The 18,768-nt window shown below is 45.8% G+C and overlaps 1 protein-coding gene across 2 annotated transcripts in view; it reads right to left on the bottom strand.

Moving 5' to 3' along the window:
* Positions 1–14,169: 14,169 nt before the first annotated feature.
* The window catches only part of RBM28 (RNA binding motif protein 28), a 38,324-nt gene continuing 33,725 nt past the window's right edge, over positions 14,170–18,768 (bottom strand). The window contains exons 19-20 of one of the 2 annotated variants that reach the window (XM_032276072.1): positions 18,559–18,706; positions 14,170–14,262 (exon numbers count right to left, since the gene is read on the bottom strand). In XM_032276072.1, the coding sequence (XP_032131963.1) occupies positions 18,575–18,706 (132 nt within the window). In that variant the 3' untranslated portion in view covers positions 14,170–14,262; positions 18,559–18,574. Of the gene's footprint in view, positions 14,263–18,119; positions 18,707–18,768 lie in introns of those variants that run through there. The other variant, XM_032276071.1, reaches the window with a different exon arrangement.

Below are 18,768 nucleotides of genomic sequence, written 5' to 3'. Positions count from 1 at the left end.
ACAAAAATTAGCCAGGCATGGTGGCACATACCTGCAATCCCAGCTACTCAGGAGGCTGAGGTATGAGAATCACTTGAATCCAGGAGGCAAAGGTTGCAGTGAACCGAGACCATGCCACTGCACTCCAGCCTGGGTGTCAGAGCCAGGCTCCATCTCAAAGAAAAATAAATAACAGCTTTGGTCCCTGAATTCACCTGTTGGCCCCGCTGTCAGTTGGGGCTGGAGGGAGGAGGAAAGGAGAAATGTATGAATTCAGTTCAACTCCATGCAAAGCCAGAAGCCTCCCTCTCCTTCCTAGAGCCTCCACTGCGTGTGAGCCTCTGTCTGGGCCTGGCAGTCACCTCACAGTCCCCCAGTCCCACCTCAGTCTAGCTTGAGGAGGGGAACTGCTTTCCAATGTGGCTGTTTCTTTGACACACAAATCTGATGGCAATGAACTCCCAGAAAGGGCCCCCCCCCAGTCCAGCAAGAGCAGTAGATGCAGGGGGAGGAAAGGAGAAAGTTTTCCAGAAAGAGTGATTGCTGAGCTGAGCATCAGCTGGAAGGAGGAAAGAGAAGGTGGCATTCTGGAGAGAAGCACAGAAAGGAGAAACTGCATATGAGTGGCCAAAACCAGCAGAGTTCTATGTTGCTGAAGCCTGAAGTTTTGAGTTAGAAGAGCAGGGAAATTTGGCCTAGCAAGAGTGGACCCAATGGGCAGAGCTCTTATGCATCAGGCTAAAGTTGAGCCTTTATTCCGCATTGATGGGCAGCCACCATGAGACTTTAGGCCAGGGAGAGGGTGACATGCCTGTTAGGGAGGTGACCCTGGCCAAGGCTGGAGTTTGAGATGGCTGGTGTGGAAGCCATGGCACCTGTCCAGGGCAAGGAGAATGAGGGGGTCTGGATAAATGTGCTGGCAACAGGCAGGTCGAGGTGGGGCAGTCTCAGGAATTATTTAGGAGTAACATCTTACACCCTCCCCAAGAACCAGCAGAGCTCCGCCAGTGACATGGCATAGAGGTGAGAGTGGAGGAGATGTCTCTGACAACCTGAAGCATCTGGTGTGGATGACTGTGGATCATGGTGCCACAAACTGGGACAGATGATGTAGGAAAAAGAGTGAGCTGAAAAGTGTTTCATTTCCCTGTATTCCCTCATTTAAAAACTCCTTAAAACGTGGCCTTAAATAACAGTTTATTATTTCTCATGATTGTGTGGGTCAAGAAATGGGCAGGGCTCAGCGGGGCAGTTTTGCTCCATACAACTTCACCTGGGGCCATTCGCTTGGCTGTGCCCAGCCAATGGTAGGGCTGGAAGGTCCATGTGTCTCTCATGCCCAACACCTTGGTGCTCCTCCACATGGCCCATCTCTCTCCAGGTGGCTACTTGGGCTTCCTCATAGCATGGCGGTCTTAGGATAGCTGAACTTCACTGGGGTGGCCCCCCAGAGGGTATATTCTAAGAGTCCAAGCCAGATGTTCTATATCTTCCAAGTCCCAATCTCAGAAATTACACAAAGTCACTCTGCCACATTCTGCTAGGTACAAGAAGTCACTGATCCAGCCCATATTTAAGAAAAGGAGAAACAGCCTCCATCGCTGAATGGAAGTAGTAGTAAAGAATGTGCGGCCATTTTAACCCACCACAGTGGGTGCTGTGAATGCTGTGAGGCGCCACCCAGGTGCCCCTTCAGAAGGGAGGCATTTGGTTCTCTGAGGGTGTACTGGCTGCTCATAGCTGGGTCCCTCTCAGGAATTGCCCTCCCTTAAAGTCACACCCCCTCTCCAAGGACAGCCACCATCCAGTGACTGGTGGGTATGGGCGTACGAGAGCCCAGCTCCCAGGGTCTATCTGGGACAATTCTGAAAGGTCATCTCAGCTCGAGAGCTCCTGTGGGGCGGGCTGGTGGCTCTGTGTCTCAAGGCCCAAGTTCTCCCCTGCCTGGTCTGCTTTCCTCACTCCCTTTGGACGCTGCTCCCGAGTCCTCCCCAGTCATCTCCTGCACATCCGCCTCACAGCATTTGCCAAGAACCTGCCTGAGGCTGAGGAACCTGACCTCCACCAAGAGGCTGAGCTCTGACTGGGCGTGGAGCGGTTGGACTGCCTCTGGAACACAGTCAGAGCCTCCACAGTGAGGAGGGTTTGGGAGGTGGGATGCTGGAGTCTGAGGGAGATGTCTAGGCCTGGGATGGAGTCAGCAGAGTAAGGGATTTGGGAGGCTAAGGTGAAAACCATGTGAACTCAACCAATCTGCTAATGTTTTATTGCGGCTTTTTTTTTTTTTTTTTGAGATAGAGTCTCACTCTGTTGCCCAGGCTGGAGTGCAGTGGTGTGATCTTGGCTCACGGCAACCTCTGCCTCCCGGGTTGAAGCAATTGTCCTGCCTCAGCCTCTGGAGTAGCTGGGGTTACAGGCACCCACCACCATGCCTGGCTAATTTTTGTATTTTTAGCAGAGACGGGGTTTTACCATGTTGGCCAAGCTGGTCTCAAACTCCTGTCCTCAAGTGATCCTCCCAAAGTGCTGAGATTACAGGCATGAGCCACCTCACCCAGCCGAAATCTACTAATGTTAATTATCAGGTTGTTTCCAATTTTCATTATTATAAATAAAAATAATTATAATACATGGCCTGAGACCTAAATTCTTTCATTCACAGTTCTGATCTTTTTTTTTTTTTTTTTTTTTTTCCATATTTTTAGAGACCAGGTCTTGCCAGGCTGGTCTTGAGCTCCTGAACTCAAGCAGTCCTCCTGCCTCAGCCTCCTGAGTAGCTGGAATTACAGGTGTGCACCACTGCACCTGGCTCTGATCCCTTTTTTCAGTGAATGATTTTGAGTGAAATGATTCAGCACTTGAGTGAAATGATGAATTAAAGAATATGAACATTCTTGAGGCTACCAGGATTTTCCAAGGCCCCTTTGCACACCACATTTACACGGCATTCTCCTTCAGCCAAATTCCCTAAATTCACAAGAGGCCTGATTTAGGGAAGGTCACTGATTCAGTTGGAGAGTTTCATTTCAATTGGTTTGCGCAAAAAGCTCCAGAGAGCCCACAAGAATAAACTGAAAAGCTATTAGAACTAACAGGCGAATTTAATAAAGTGGCTGGATGCAAAATTCAATAGCTTCCTCATCAACTAGCAATAACCAATTAGAATATATAATGGGGTGGGTGGATGGGGGAGCAGAGATAGCAAGAGTAACAAAAATGCCTCAGATCCGCTGCTCCAGTGTTAGAAATGGAAAAGATTCCTTAAAACTTTGTAGGCTTTTTGAAAACCCATGAAATAATTAATTAGATGGGAAATCATGCCATGTTCCCAAATGGGAAGGCTGCTTGTGCTGTAGAGTTAACCCATAGGTTGAACACAATCCAATTAAAATCCAAGGAGATTTGTTGCTTTGTTGTTGTTAAGCACGCCTCAGTTATTCTGAAGTTTACTCAGAAGAAATACATAGGCAAGAATAGCTGAGAAAAAAAAAGTGTGAAGATGAATAAGTAGGAATTTTGCCTTATCAGTCATTAAATATACAATAAAGCTAAAATAATGAAAATAGTGTTAGCAATGATGCAAGAATTAGCAGACACATCAGTGGGGTCATATCTACACACAGGAGTTACTGTGCAAGAGGCTAGTGTCTGATGGAGATGGAATCACGCTGCTGTGAGGACAGGTGCATTATTTGATAAGTGGTACAGAGAAAAGTGATTAATGATTTTGGGGGAAATTATCTCCCATCTCACATTCAGGTAAGTATATTCCCTGCGGATGAAAGAGTTAAATGTTGTTATGGGTTGAACTGTGTCCCCTTGAAAAAAAAGTATGTTCAAGTCCTAACCCCCAGCACCTCAGAATGTGACTTTATTTGGAAATGGTTTCATTGCAGATGCAATTAATTGTGCTAATTGAGGTCACAGGAGAGTAGAGTGGGCCCCTAATCCAATATGACTTACATGCTTTAGGAAGATGGCATGTGGACACAGAGGCAGGGATTGGAGCTCTATGCTGCTTCCAGCCGAGGAAGTCTCGGGCTACCAGAAGCTGGAAGTGGCGAGGAAGGATCTTTCCTCTATGGGTTTCAGAAGGAGCAGGCCTGCTGACTCTTGATCTCAGACTTCCAGCCTCCGGAACTGTGAGATCATACATTTCTGTTGGTCTAAGCCATCCAATTGGTGCCAATTTGCTACAGTAGCCCGAGGACATAAATACAAATGTCTAATTATAGAACCATGTTACAAATTCAGAGGAAATACAGGTAAAAAATGTATATACTGTACTTGCAAAAGCAGTAATGATAGCAAGAGGAGTCTCACAAAATTTAGGTCTGGCACGGTGGCTCAAGCCTGTAATCCCAGCACTTTGGAAGGCTGAGGTGAGAAGATCAAGAGGTCAAGACCATCCTCACCAACATGGTGAAGCTCCGTCTCTACTAGAAATACAAAAATTAGCTGGGCATGGTGGCGCGTGCCTGTAGTCCCAGCTGAGGCAGGCGGCTGAGGCAGGAAAATTGCTTGAACCCAAGAGGCAGAGGTTGCAGTGAGCCGAGATTGCACCACTGCACTCCTGCCTGAGTGACAGAGTGAGACTCCCTCTAAAAAATAAAATAAATAAAAAATAAAACATTTTTTAATAGCAGTAAGAACTTTATAAGCATAAAAGCAATGGAAAAAATCCAAAGAGAAAATCAATACTTCATCTAAAAAATAGGTTTACCATAACTGAAAAGCAAACTTTTCTGAAATAGAACTGCTACAAAATGACAGCATGGCCGCTATTCTTAATGTGTAAGGAGAACCTTAAAACCCCACTAGAAAACTGGGTGAAGACAACAGGCAGTTCACAGAATATACATGATTATAAACATCAAAAAGATCCAACCTGGCTAGTAATCAAATCCATACAAATAAAAGATATTTTTTGCCTTTCAAATTAACTTAATCCTGATAGGGTACGGTAAAACTTGGGTCCTTATATCTCCCTCCATAATACCAGACACAGTATAAATTTCTACAATTTTTAGAATACAATCTGGTGCTATGTACAAAGAGCCTTTTAAACATTCATACCCTTTGACTCGGTAATTATTTGAAAAATCTATCTCAAGGATTTAATTAGAAATTTATGCCAATCTTAGGCCGGGCGCAGTGGCTCAAGCCTGTAATCCCAGCACTTTGGGAGGCCGAGGCGGGTGGATCACGAGGTCAAGAGATCGAGACCATCCTGGTCAACATGGTGAAACCCCGTCTCTACTAAAAATACAAAAAATTAGCTGGGCATGGTGGTGCGTGCCTGTAATCCCAGCTACTCAGGAGGCTGAGGCAGGAGAATTGCCTGAACCCAGGAGGCGGAGGTTGCGGTGAGCCGAGATCGCGCCATTGCACTCCAGTCTGGGTAACAGGAGCGAAACTCCGTCTCAAAAAAAAAAAAAAAAAAAAAAAAGAAATTTATGCCAATCTTTACCTTCAAAGGTGTTCATCGATGGACAGTGGCTCATGCCTGTAATCCCAGCATGTAATCACTGCATTATTTATAACAATGAAAAATTAGAAACTTCCTCGATGTCCAAAGGGAATCACGGCACATCCATGTAACGTCAAATTATGCAACCATTAAAGGTGGTGATTTCATTGTATTTAATGACATGGAAAATACTCACAATTAAAATGTAAAATTAAAGAGCTCAGTATTATACGCATAGTATTATTGGCCAAATTTTATAAAACACATGCCTACAGGGGAAAAAAGTGTGAAAATAAGCCAAAATTCTTAGTGTTTCCTCTGGATTTATAGATGGTTTTGTTTTCATTCTGGTAAAATATATATAACAACATTTACCACTTAAACCACTTTTTAGTGTATAATTCAGTAGCATTAAGTACAGTCACAATATTATGTAACCCATCACTACTATAATTTTCCAGGATTTTTTCTTTCATCTTCCAGGACTTTTTCATCAACTTCCCACACTGGAACTCTGTGCCCATTAAACAATACCTCCCTCCCCACTGCTCCTTAGCCTTAGCCTCTGCTAACCTCTATTGTACCTTCTGTCTCTCACGCATCTGCCTAGTCTAGGTACTTCATACAAGTAGAATCATACTATATCTTCCCTGTCTGGCTTATTTTACTTAGCACAGTGTTTTTAGTTTCAATCATGTTGCAGCATGTATCAGAATTTCATTCATTTCTATGGCTGAATAATGTTCCATTGTACATAACTTAAATATCTCGTTTTGTTCGTCCATTCATCTGTTGCTGGACATTTGGGCTGTTTCCACCTTCTAACTACTGTGAATAATGCCATGAACATTAGTGTAAAAGTTTGCGTTCACGTCCCTGCTTCCAGTTCTTTTGGGTACTCACTGAAGAGTGAAATTGCTGAATCATACGATATTTCTGTTTAAATTTTGGAGGAATAGTTGATTTTAAATTTTTCTTCTGTATTTTTCAGAGTCTCTTTACTGAGCATGTATTATTTTTATAATCAGAAAAAAGGACATATTTATTTTCAAATGCCTCCCATTGCTTTTCTTTAAATATAAAGAATATATTCTTTACATATAAAGCACTGCTCCTTCAGAGCCATACAAAGGATCGCTCATTTTCCCCTTAACTGAGAGCAAGAGCTGCACATGAGCAAAATGCCTGTTGTAAAATGTACTCATGGCCAGGCACTGTGGCTCACATTTGTAATCGCAGCACTTTGGATGGCCAAGGTGGGTGGATCACTTGAGTTTCGGAGTTCGAGACCAGCCTGGGCAACATGGTGAAACCCCGTCTCTACAACAAATACACCAAAAATTAGCTGGGCATGGTGATGTGTGCCTGTAGTCTCAGCTATTTGGGAGGCTGATGTGGGAGGATCACCAGAGTCTGAGCTGTTTCACACCACTGCACTCCAGCCTACAGAGTGAGACCCTCTCTCAAAAAAGAGGACCCAGGATTTGTTTCTATCAGGTATGGTAAGATGACAGACAGACACACACAGAGAAAACTATCTTTGCAAGAAGAGTTTGTTACACACAGTTCCCAGGAGGCGGGGTATGTCACACCTTGGAGGGCCAGCCATACAGGAAGAACTTGGGTCAGCCAGATAGCAGAGGGTGTGAGGGAAAACCATGGCCCAGAGCCTTTAATGTAGTTTCCAGCAGAAAGGCAAGGCAGGGAAGCAGGCCTAGGATTGGCTAGTTTAAATAATTTTGGCAGGCCCTGGCTATAGGGATGATTCCTAGTTATCTCACGCCTGGCCCTGGAGTAATTTAGGGGAATATTGGCTTGGTGTGTCAGAGTTTGCAAAAGGAGGTGATTGGGGGTATGGGCTCTGGATTGATTGGTTTGCATATGAAAGGCATGTTCACTCACACAAGTTGTTTACTATCTCCCCGAAGTACCTAGCCCTGGGAGGGGCAGAATCTCTAGGATAAATGCATCATAAAAACAACAGCACCTGATTACTATAATGACATATGTGCAAGGTTTCTCTTCAGAACAGTCTGTAATAGCAAAGGTTGGAAACCTTTGGATGAGATCTCCATCACATAAAGAACTGGTTAATTATGGTACACTGATAGCACCTGATGAGGCTCCCTTCAGAGGGAGGCACCTCATAGCCTAATCACTTCTTTAAGGCCCCCATCTCAAGACTATCATATTAGCAATAACCTGAATTTTTGAATAAGCACATTCAAACCATAGCAGAGATGTAATCAAATTAAAATGAAGTCATTGGGGTGAGCCTAAGCCAATTTGACCGGTGTCTTTATGAGAAGAGGGAAATGCGGACATAGACCCACAGGCACAGGGAGAGGACGGCCATGTGACAAGGCAGAGATTGGAGTGATGCATCTACACGCCAGGCTACGCCAAGAATTGCCTCAACAACCTTGCCAACACTTTGACTTTGGACTTCTAGCCTCCAGAACCATAAGGTGGTCAATTTCTGTTGTTTAAGCCACCCAGCCCGTGGGACTCTTACAGTAGCCCTAGCTGACTAATATAAGGCCCTTTCTCGACTTTCCCTAGAAGTCCAGGTTTCCTTGCTACAACCCTGGCAGAGGCTTCGGAAGCACATCCTCCTCTCTTTGTGACTGGTTTTCACAAAGAAGCTCAAGTGGAGGAATGATCTCTAGACATGAAGCCCGAGGACTATGCAGCCTCCTTCCTGCCAGAGGCTCTGGTCTGGGTTTTACCTGGCCTGGACTCTGTGGGCTCTGAGCAGAGAAGGGTTAGGACCCAGCATGGATCAAACATGTGAGACGAGTCGGCATTGGAAGCTGGAATGTGAGCTCCCAGGTGGCAGGAGCTCACTCTGCTCAGGGCCCTCTGCAGCTCCTGGAGGGGGGGGCTGGCAACTGAGGAGGTGCTCAGTTAATACTCGGTTAATACTGGTTGGCTGAATGAAGGCTCCCAGGTACCTGCCACAGAGCTCGACCTATCGCGAGCCTGGCTTTTCTGATCCTTCAATGAGCATGCTAACATCATCTGCCCCCTGACCATGTGGTGAGGATCAAAGATGTTAATGGCCACTAAATGCTTTCTATGATGCCTGGAAACAACCGTTACCAAGGCCATGTTTATGCTTTGGTAAAGAAGGCTGTTCCCTTAGAGCAAAATTGGTAAGTGGGTCTCAACTCCCATGCTGACTCCAATTGTTGGGTGTGGCTGCATTAATTGATGTCAAAAGCCTCCCAAGGCCCAGTGTGGGCCGGATGCAGGGAGTGTCATGATCCTTTAGCAGTGTTTGCTCCAGAAAAGGAGGAATGGGGCCTAGGTGCCATCTCTTCACAGCTCTCCACCCCTAGGGCCTGCTTTAAATGGCATAGCCAGCTCCTCAGAGAGACAAGACACCCTCTCCTTCTGCCTGCAGTTGTGAGGGAAGAAGGGGCACCGAGGAAAGCAGTTCACCCCTGCCGGGGGGCAGAGCCTGGCTCATATCCCGGTATCCCTGCAGAGGCTGGAGGTGGGGCCAGTGCCACCCTAGGACATACAGGATTCTGGCGTGTGTTCTCACCCCTAGCAGGAGAGAAGTGGTATCAGCCAATCACCCTGGAGGTGGGCAACCACGCCTTCTCCCCTTTCCTGTGAATTCACTCAGGGCACTAGGGACAAAAGACATCCCAGATCCCATCTCCTGTGCTCTTTGACAATAGCTATTTCATTTAATACTAGGGAGTTTTTTGCCTTTATTTTATAAATGAACAAAGAGAACTGGAGGGTCTGAGTGATTTGTCCAGGGTCATCCTCTATCCTTCGCTTTTACCTGTGTCACCACAGCCTCCTGGGAAGATGGCTGTGAAAGTGGGCAAAGGGTGAGTTTCAGCTTCCTGGGGCTGCAGCATCTCGGCCTCTCTATTGCCCGTCCGTCAGCACTGACAGGGGCAGCATCTGACCGGGCACAACGGCACAACGCTCTCTGCTTCTTGCCCTCAGGACTCGAAATCTCTTGGGAGGAGCCTCAGCCTTTCTCTGGTTCCTGCTTTTGTCCCTTGCCTTCCTAGAGCAGCTCAAATCAGTTAACACAGCACACCTCACTACTCCCAACTAACCAGGAAAGGACATGATCCCTCACTAAGACCCGGCTATTGCCTAAGGGTCACGGAAGGGCTCAAAACCCAGAGGCTCTGTGGCAGGTACCTGGGAGCCCACTGGCAGCCTCGCACTGGCCCAGACATCACAGATCACTCTCATTGCCCTGGCTATTAAGTGCCCACCCTTGACTTGGAATTCCCTGGGGGTGCTCAAGAGAAGGAAAGACACCCCCAACAGGGAGGACAGGTCCAGAAACAGACTTTCCATGGCTCTGATGAGGGGTCTGAAGCACTTTAGGTGCCCAGAGGGGACTCACTCTATCAAAGTGTAAGTCCCTGAATGTGTGTCCCACACTTTGAAAATGCAAGAGGGGCAAACAGTGAGTGTCCCGTTACCAAAGGTCTACAAGCAGAGGAAACAGGGACTGTGCCTCCCACAGATTTCCTTCTATCTCTTCTGGGCCTCTGGGCCTGGGATAGGCATTTTACTTGATGCGATCATCCTCAGCACATGCCTGACACATAGTAGGTGCTTGGTAATTGTTAGCTGTTGTTATTAACCATTACGTGAGTTGAGAGTGCCTGTCCTATTGCAGAGAGGGAGAGAGCAGAGACAAATGGTGATTCTAAGAATCTGTCCCCTTCCCTGGACTCACTCCAGTGGCTGGTCGCCAGCTGCACCCACATGCAGCTGGCTGAGGGAAGGAGAGCTGGGCTCATTCGTGCTGGCAGCTGTCCCTGCAGACAAGGACCAAGGGTATGTGACTGCCTGAGCAGCCACTTCAACCCTAATGTCCCTTTAATAGTCCTCGTCGAATTGCCATGGCTCTCCCCAGAGATTTTCATGGCTACAGAAAATAAATAGCCATTATCTGACCTCCAGGGAAATGAAGATTTCAGGGAAAAGCAGTTATAAAACTGAGTAGAGCCAGCCCACCCTTTCCCTATTAGCAACCTCAAAGTGAGTCCTAGCTACTGCCTAGGAAATCACAAAATGAAGGAATTCACTTCTCAAACTCTCCTTTTTTCACCTATTAGTATGCATATGTACATTTGGCTTGTGGTAGAACAGGAGAGAAAAGAAGTTGGTCAAGTAAAGGGTTTAATTCCTTTTTTATTATGTATTTATTTTGAGACAGGGTCTCACTCTGTTGCCCAAGTTGGAGTGCAGTGGTACAACCACAGTTTACTGCAGCCTCCAACTCCTGGGCTCAAGCAATCCTCCTGCCCCAGCCTGCAGAGCAGCTGGGACTACAGTGCACACCACCATGCAAGGCTAATTTTTAATTTTTTGGCGAGACAGTTTCACCATGTTGCCCAGGCTGGAGCTGACCTCCTGGCCTCAAGCAATCCTCCCACCTCAGCCTCCCATACTGCTGGGGTTACAGGTATGAGCCACCAATCGCAGCTGGAAGTTTTTATAACGTTTCCAAAGAATATGAGAACGAAAACACTCTTCCCTTTCTTACCACCAAATTTGGAAAAGAGAAACTATTTTTTTAATCCCAAAAACATTTGGTATAGCTGGCAAAAAGTGTTCTGTTCTTATATATGAGACGGTTCCTGAAATAGGCCCTGGAGACAGAGCTCAGGGCCAGGTGGTACTTTGTTCTGGTAGTAGCTCAGGTGGCCAAGGGATTTCAGGAGAGGCTCTGGACTTCTCCACATCCTGCTTTCGCCAGCTGTAAGACTAGGTGGTGACGCCTGCCTCTCAACGACCTTCACCAGGCTTGCTGTGAAGATCACCTGAGATAAGAGACGTGAAAGGGTGCTGAAGACGCAAAAGCCTAAGCCAGGCAGCCCTGCTTGGCCTGTATTCACGGAAAGGTGCAATGCCCCGGCCCAGCAAACAACCGGGGTCTCGTGATGACAATTCTGCAAAGCTGGTCCTTGGCTGATCCTCCCTTGCCAGGATGAGATTGTGCAAAGCCCATGCACAGACAGCTGTGCCAGGTGTAATCTGAGGGCTCAAAATTCCTTCCAAATAAAAAGTATCTTTCCATCCCTGTTGGTGTAGTGATTAGGGGGAGAAAAAAGTAAAAGAAAATAAACAATATATCTTTCCATGTCAAGATGCCTGAACTTCCAATAACCGCTGTCACTTTGAGGAGCCGAGAAAGGGCCAGGTCTCCATAAGTCTTTTACCAGGCAGGGTCAACTTCCTCTGTTAACACCCAGGCAGACATCAGAAGCTACCCATGAAAGGCCAAGGACCTACAGCAAAGCTCCCATGACTGGAAAGCATTTTAGCATAAGGAACAGAATAGTTTTGAGAAAAGGGTAAGAAAGTGTGGAAAGCTGGGCAGAACACTACTTGGACAACTGAAAAAGAAAGTGGGGACACTCCCAGCTAGCCACTCCCAGAACTTGTATAAGCAGGAAACAAAAAGCGTTTATGGCTGGTAAATGCTTAACAACTGGCTCTCTGATAAAAATGTATGTATGTACATATGTACAGAAATTTATTATAAATTTCACTGATAAAAAGGATGTGCAGTACATAATTTATAAATAACAAAATATACAGTGCCATTTATTGCAATTCTAGATAAGCTTTTTTACAGAATGCTTTTGCTGATTTTTGCTGACTCTTGTGTCCAACCTGTTTGCAATTCAACCACAGTATGACACAACCAGAATACAAATAATTGTTACTATCTGATTCAGCAAAGCAGTCACTCATTTCATGGAATGGACATGGGCTGTTAGTCAGTGGAAGGACACATGAGATGGTTCAGTGCTAACTCACCCTTCTCACGGAAAATGCCAGAAAGTTTCCATCCCATTGACAGGCTTGGAGTCTTGAGTACCATCTGGGTGGGCAGAGCTGGCACTGGCATGATACCTCTCCACTGCTCTCCTGACAGAGGTGGGGCATGTGCTTTCCAGGGCCACTTCCCAACCTAGGGTGGTTTTTCCATCTTGCTGGTTTGGTGAGGGAGGCTGCTTTCGGATTTCAAGTGGACACTGCTGGCCTGGACGGGGCCAAGGGGCTCTGCCTCTGAGAGCTGTTCTTCACTTTGTGGCATTAACTCTCTGAAGCACAGCAGGCCTGCTTTGCTGCTCAGAATCCTGCTGCAGGGCTCACAGTATCCTGAGAGCTAGACAACTTCATGTTCTCGGCAACTGACGGCCACTGTGGTACTGGAGGAGGGACGTATGTCCGGGCACTTTCAAAAGTATGTTATTAGAAAGTTGTGTATCATGGCTAGGCACAGTGGTTCATGCCTGTAATCCCAGCACTTTGGGAGGCCGAGGTGGGTGGATCACCTGAGGTCAGGAGTTCGAGACTAGCCTGGCCAACACTGGTGAAGCCCAGTCTCTACTAAAAATAATTAGTTGGGCATGGTGGTGCACAGCTGTAATCCCAGCTATTCCGGGGGCTGGGTAAGTAGAATCGCTTGAACCTGGGGGGCGGACTTGCAGTGAGCTGAGATCACACCACTGCATTCCAGCCCTGGGCAACAAAAACGAAACTCTGTCTCAAAAAAAAAAAAAAAGAAAGAAAGTTGCACACCAATCCTGTCATCTCATTATAAATAGCAGAGGAACAATGTTCTGGCCCCTCCCTCCATCTGAGATGCCAGGTTCTACAACAGGGTCTTCTCTACCATGGACCAGAATACAAGATAGCATTTTTTCTGCAGTAGCCTCCAAAGCAAAAACTTCATCAGAAGGACGCCATTGGAGTCTCTTTCAGTTGAAAAGTGCATGCACACAATGTAGTGTCAGATCCAAGGGAGAAGAAAAGGGGGAGGAGAACTGGGGAGACAGGTCGAGAATAAGGAGATGAAGGGACATTTGAGAATCTGATTCTTTTTTCTTGTAGAGATGGGGTCTTGCAACATTGCCCAGGCTAGTCTTGAACTCCTGGGCTCAAGTGATTCTCCCACTTTGACCTCCCACAGTGCTGGGATTACAGGCATGAGCCACCATGCCAGGTCCAGGGAACCTGTTTCTTACAGCCAGGTCTCTTGCACATCCAGACTTCGCCATCCAGGCCTGTGCATGCAGACTGGGAGTCCATTGGGTAGCAGGGGGCAGGAATGGGATTGGCTTTGGCCATGAGGCAGATTAAGCAACATCTGAGGGGAGTTGCTAGTGGACTGAGGCCCAGACAGTGCAGGGGAGAGGGAGAAATGGGGTGGAAGAGTGAGAGGAATTGACATTTTTGGAGCAGTTACTATGAGAGGAATGAGGCTAGGCAAGAAAGAAGAAAGAAAATATATAAAACAAGGACAGGCTGTTGAGCATCTCTTCAGCACATGACCATCTGGTATGTCCTTTACCACCATTATCCTCAATAACCAGTCGCTAAGCACAGCCATGTACCAGCCCTGAGGCCGGGACTATGGGAGCTAGTTCTTACAAGGGCTCACGATCTACTTGGGAAGGCAAGACCTAAAGAAATGACAAGTAAGCTGCAATGGCATATGCTCTATCGAATGAGAGGACAACAATCAGTAAGTGTGCCAGGTCTTAGAGGAAGGGACCACAATGCCCTGGGATGCTTGAGGTCCACAGGGACAGGCTAGGCCTTGAGCCAGAACTTGAGTGCTGGATGGCACTTGAGTGGAAAGGAGGGGCAGAGAGATTGTCCAGATTGGAATGGACAAGGCATAGCAGAAAGTACACAGACGGTACATTCAAGGCACTGTGAACAGCAGTTTATTATTTTTTCCTTCATGCTGTCTCCTGGGGTCCTTAGGAAATGACTCTGTTGTCCTTCACAAGTCCAGCTAGGCCCTGGAATTAATGGCCTTTAGAGAATTCAACAGTATTAAACTCCTACTACGAGTAAATCAATGTTGGGTGTTGTGGAGTATGTGGAAAAGTGCAAAAAAATAGTCCCTGCTTTAAGGACATGAAACAATTTTCCTTCTATCAAATGTCTAGGCAAGGAGAATGACACTGTAGCAGTGAAGTCTCACATCTGATAAAAGGCAGTGGGCTCTGGGCAGCGTGGACAAGTCTAAGAAACACTGGATTTGCCATTTATCAAGATGCTCCATTTGGGGGCGGTCCAAAAGGTCTTTCAGTGACTCAGCAGTTCTCTTCTCAGAATTGGTTCCCAGTTTGTGCCTTCCAATTTCCCAGAATATTCCTTTACCAGCACAAAAACTCACGTACAGCCAATGACGAGTTCAAAGTCAGATGCCAAAGTAATGACAGACTATACCAGTAACTCACCCCACGTCTGGCCACTGAATAAGCCATCACAGACTGCAAATAATCCTAGAAAGAGAGGTACCAAGACAAGAATGAAAGAACCAAAACAAGGATGTGGATAACTTTTAAACTGGTCAGCCTTGGTTGGACAAAACGGACATCTGGAAATCTCAACTTGGCCTAAGAGAAACCTCATCCTGGTCCTTAAAGTGCCAATTAGAGCTGAGTTGAAAAGGAGTTGGGCATCACTGGAGACAACAATGAAAAACAGCATAGGCACCCACAGTGTGATGATGTGGTTATTTTCATGAAGGAGCAGTCTATGGAGAAGTACAGGAACTTTCAAAGTTGCATGGGCAGAGCTGGTTCTTATATGACAGAACTGGCAGCTGCCTGTCACTTCACAGAGAGACACACGAATATGAAGCAGAGAACTGGCTATGTGGGTCATCAGGTGAGCTTAAGACTGCAGATTCTGCGGAATCAGCACTCACTGTGACACATGTGATCCCCTGCCTCCTCAGACAACTGAAGGCTAAGTGCATAATGAGAAGGGCATCTCTGGAACCTTGACTTTTTGGGCTCCAAAGTTCTAGCTGGAAAACCTCTTTTCAAGACAAAAACATACCAAAGTACATTTCAAAGTATTTCGAAGAATTAATCACATGCCCTAACTTTATAACAGAGGAAGGCACGATCTCATTTTTGTGACAGGTGATGCATAATCCTTGCCACAGGTTACCTCCAGAAGAAGGAACTGTACAGCTAAACAGAGCAGATTCTTTGAAACTACAAACCAACCAACAAATAAATAAGGCAAAGAACAGCTGCACATCATCTTAAGATTCCATTTACAGGTCATCTCTCTAAGCCAGGCTATTATGTAATCAAGCAGGAAACTACTACTAAAATTTGATAGTTTCGAGTGGTGGTCTTGTCTTGGATGCTAACAAAACATTTGCTATTGCTTTTCAAATTAATAGAGATGGGGTCTCACTATGTTGGCCAGGCTGGTCTCAAACTCCTGACCTCAAGCAATCCTTCCACCTCCACCTCCCAAAGGGCTGTGATCATAGGTGTGAGACTCTGTGCCCCACCTGTTGTTTTTTAACCAAACGGTCTGTAACTCAACTCTCCCGTTAATTGAGAAAACTCCATTTCCTGACACATCAGACCCTAAAGTGAAGTAGAAGTGTGCAAAACTCTCACTGCACTAAAATTCCCAAGCTAAGGAGTCAATGGAGCTGACCAAATAGCCATGGTAAGGTGTTCCAAAGGGAGATCAGATATATGTAATCTGATTATTAAGAAAGGGAAGATTCAACCTCATATAAAGAACTCTACAACAGCTCTCCAAGCAAGTGAATGAGGTTTTTAACATACTGAGTCACTAAAGCTGTTAAAAGAAATATTTGGATCTAAGTGAATCTGGCAATGTTATTTGAATGAACACCAATTCTGATCTATCCTAAATGTTAAGATATATTTTTGAATAAGATATTTGTGTACTAGGAAAAAAAGAGTGGTGAGCAGACAGAAAGTTGGCCAAAGGAAAATGGATCAACTGACTGGCAGGTTATAGCTATTCTGACACCCTTAATAAAGTCCCTTACTTACTCCGCACTGTACAGACCAGCCTGGGAAACACATGTTGCCAGGCTATTGCAAGAATGTTTGACAGCCCAAGTCATGCTGTCTCAAGGTGAACTTGGAGATAAGTCACCTGTCCTTATGATCTCTCCAAAAGGTTTAAAAATTTCTATGGCTTTTCCTTCATCCATCTCTAAACCAGCCAGAAGCTTTTCAGAGCATTCATGGTTTCCCCAAGATACTGCTATGAAATAACCAGGTCTCTAGCTCAGCAATGGTTCTGTCAAAGCATTATTTGTAACAGTCAACTAGACTAGGGAATCAAGAATTTTGGGCTATGCTCCCAACTTTTTCACTTGCCTACTGAGTACCATTTCGTCCTTTCCTCCCTATTTTTTTAATTCAACAAATATGTATTCAATACCTACTATGTGCCCAGGTCATTACTAGGTGCTGTGTCTACAGGGGCAAACAAGAGGGATAAAGTCCCTCTCACAAAGCATACATTCTAACTGGAGAGAGGCAATGATTTCAGACAGAGATTAGTGTTAGAAAGAAATAGGGGCCAGGCGCGGTGGCTCAAGCCTGTAATCCCAGCACTGTGGGAGGCCGAGGCGGGTGGATCACGAGGTCAAGAGATCGAGACCATCCTGGTCAACATGGTGAAACCCCGTCTCTACTAAAAATACAAAAAATTAGCTGGGCATGGTGGCGTGTGCCTGTAATCCCAGCGACTCGGGAGGCTGGGGCAGAATTGCCTGAACCCAGGAGGTGGAGGTTGCGGTGAGCCGAGATCGTGCCATTGCACTCCAGCCTGGGTAACAGGAGCGAAACTCCGTCTCAAAAAAAAAAAAAAAAGAAAGAAATAGGGAAGCAGGCCAGGCGTGGTGGCTCACGCCTGTAATCGCAGAACTTTGGAAGGCTGAGGTGGGCAGATCACGTGAGGTCAGGAGTTCAAGACCAGCCTGGCCAACATGGTGAAACCCCATCTCTGCTAAAAATACAAAATTTAACTGGGAGTGGTGGTGTCTGCCTGTGGTCCTGGCTACTTGGGAGCCTGAGGCAGGAGACTTGCCTGAACCTGGGAGGTGGAGGCTGCAATGAGCTGAGACAGCACCACTGCACTCCAGCCTGGGCAACAGAGTGAGACTCTGACTCAAAAAAAGAAGAAGAAACAGGGAAGCAGAATTTAGTAAGGGGGAAAGATAGAGGGGAGGGGAAGAAAAGCCCTACTTTAGATAGTCTGGGAAGAGCTCCAGGAGGAAGTGACAACTAGTGGATATCTGCATGACAAGTAAAACATGCGAGGGAAAAACTCTCCGGGCAAATGGAATGGACACAAAGGATCTGAGGTGGTCAAGAGTCAAGAGGTCAAAGGAACGCCTGTGTAGCCAAAAGTAAATGAAGAGAGTGGATAAAAACAAGGAGAGGTGATAGGGCCAGGGAATCAAATGTTATAGGAAGACAAGATTTCAATCAAAGTGAGATGTCAAACCCCTGAAGTTTTTCAGTGGGTGTGAAACCATCTTAAGGGGCAGATTTAATGAGGATCAAGTGTCCTCATTAAGGAGGACTTAGAGAGCTGTGGGTATGATGAAAAAGGAGGTACTCTATGAGAGAAATGCAGGTCATCACTAACCAGACTAGTGTCTTTAGGCCACTGCAGGCCGATTTCCAGTCAACTGGAAATCCCCTCATTTGACAAGCACATAAGTGCCGCTAACAGGCCCCACCCCCCCCACTCTTTTCCAAGTGTCTCCACCTGCAGTGATTCGGTTAGAATGCATTTCTTTCTGCTCTCAGTCAATTCCTGCAGTGTGTAAGAAAGACTACACAGCTGAATGAGGAATGTCAAGAATGTTCATAAATAATAAAGGAGCCACACATACTAGAAATGACATTCTGTCACTAAAAAGCCACACAATATTTCACTTAGAGAATATGCTTAACAAAATATACATCTTAAAAATTCAGCACTCCAGAATGCTTTTTCAATTGTTTCCATTTGAGAAATAAAGAATAAAAATTGGTAATAATTATAGACACAGCTTCATACAATAATCTGGATAATATGCGAGAAGCATCATAATATTTTTCAGATATTTCTCTTTGTGGCTAACGAACCACACATCAAAGGATGGACCAAAGTTCAGATGTACACAGTCCAGGCACCTCCCAGCACAGTAGCAGTGCCCTTGGGGATTTTCTCTCCCTCAGTAAAACACATGGGGGATGGGGAGGAGCCCAGGAGCATCACCAGAAAACACACAACTCAGCTTCTTACCAGCCCGTAGCATCATCAACTATCAAACCATTTGCTCCTCTTTGCAAGAGGTACTCCTTTAGAAGGTCCCAATAATTTCTGCTTATATTGTTCGACCAGCTGGTTGAAGCGGGTTTCCATCTTATTTCCCTTAGTTTTCCTAGATACCTATAAAAGAAAAGGAAAGAAACATAATATAATCGATTTCAGAGACTACGTATCACCTTACC

Source organism: Sapajus apella, unplaced genomic scaffold (genome assembly GCF_009761245.1).
Source record: "Sapajus apella isolate SASKATOON/1434 unplaced genomic scaffold, GSC_monkey_1.0 scaffold7, whole genome shotgun sequence".
NCBI lineage: Eukaryota > Metazoa > Chordata > Mammalia > Primates > Cebidae > Sapajus > Sapajus apella.
Note: the sequence above shows the minus strand (reverse complement) of the source record. Positions and strands in the feature narration are given on the sequence as shown.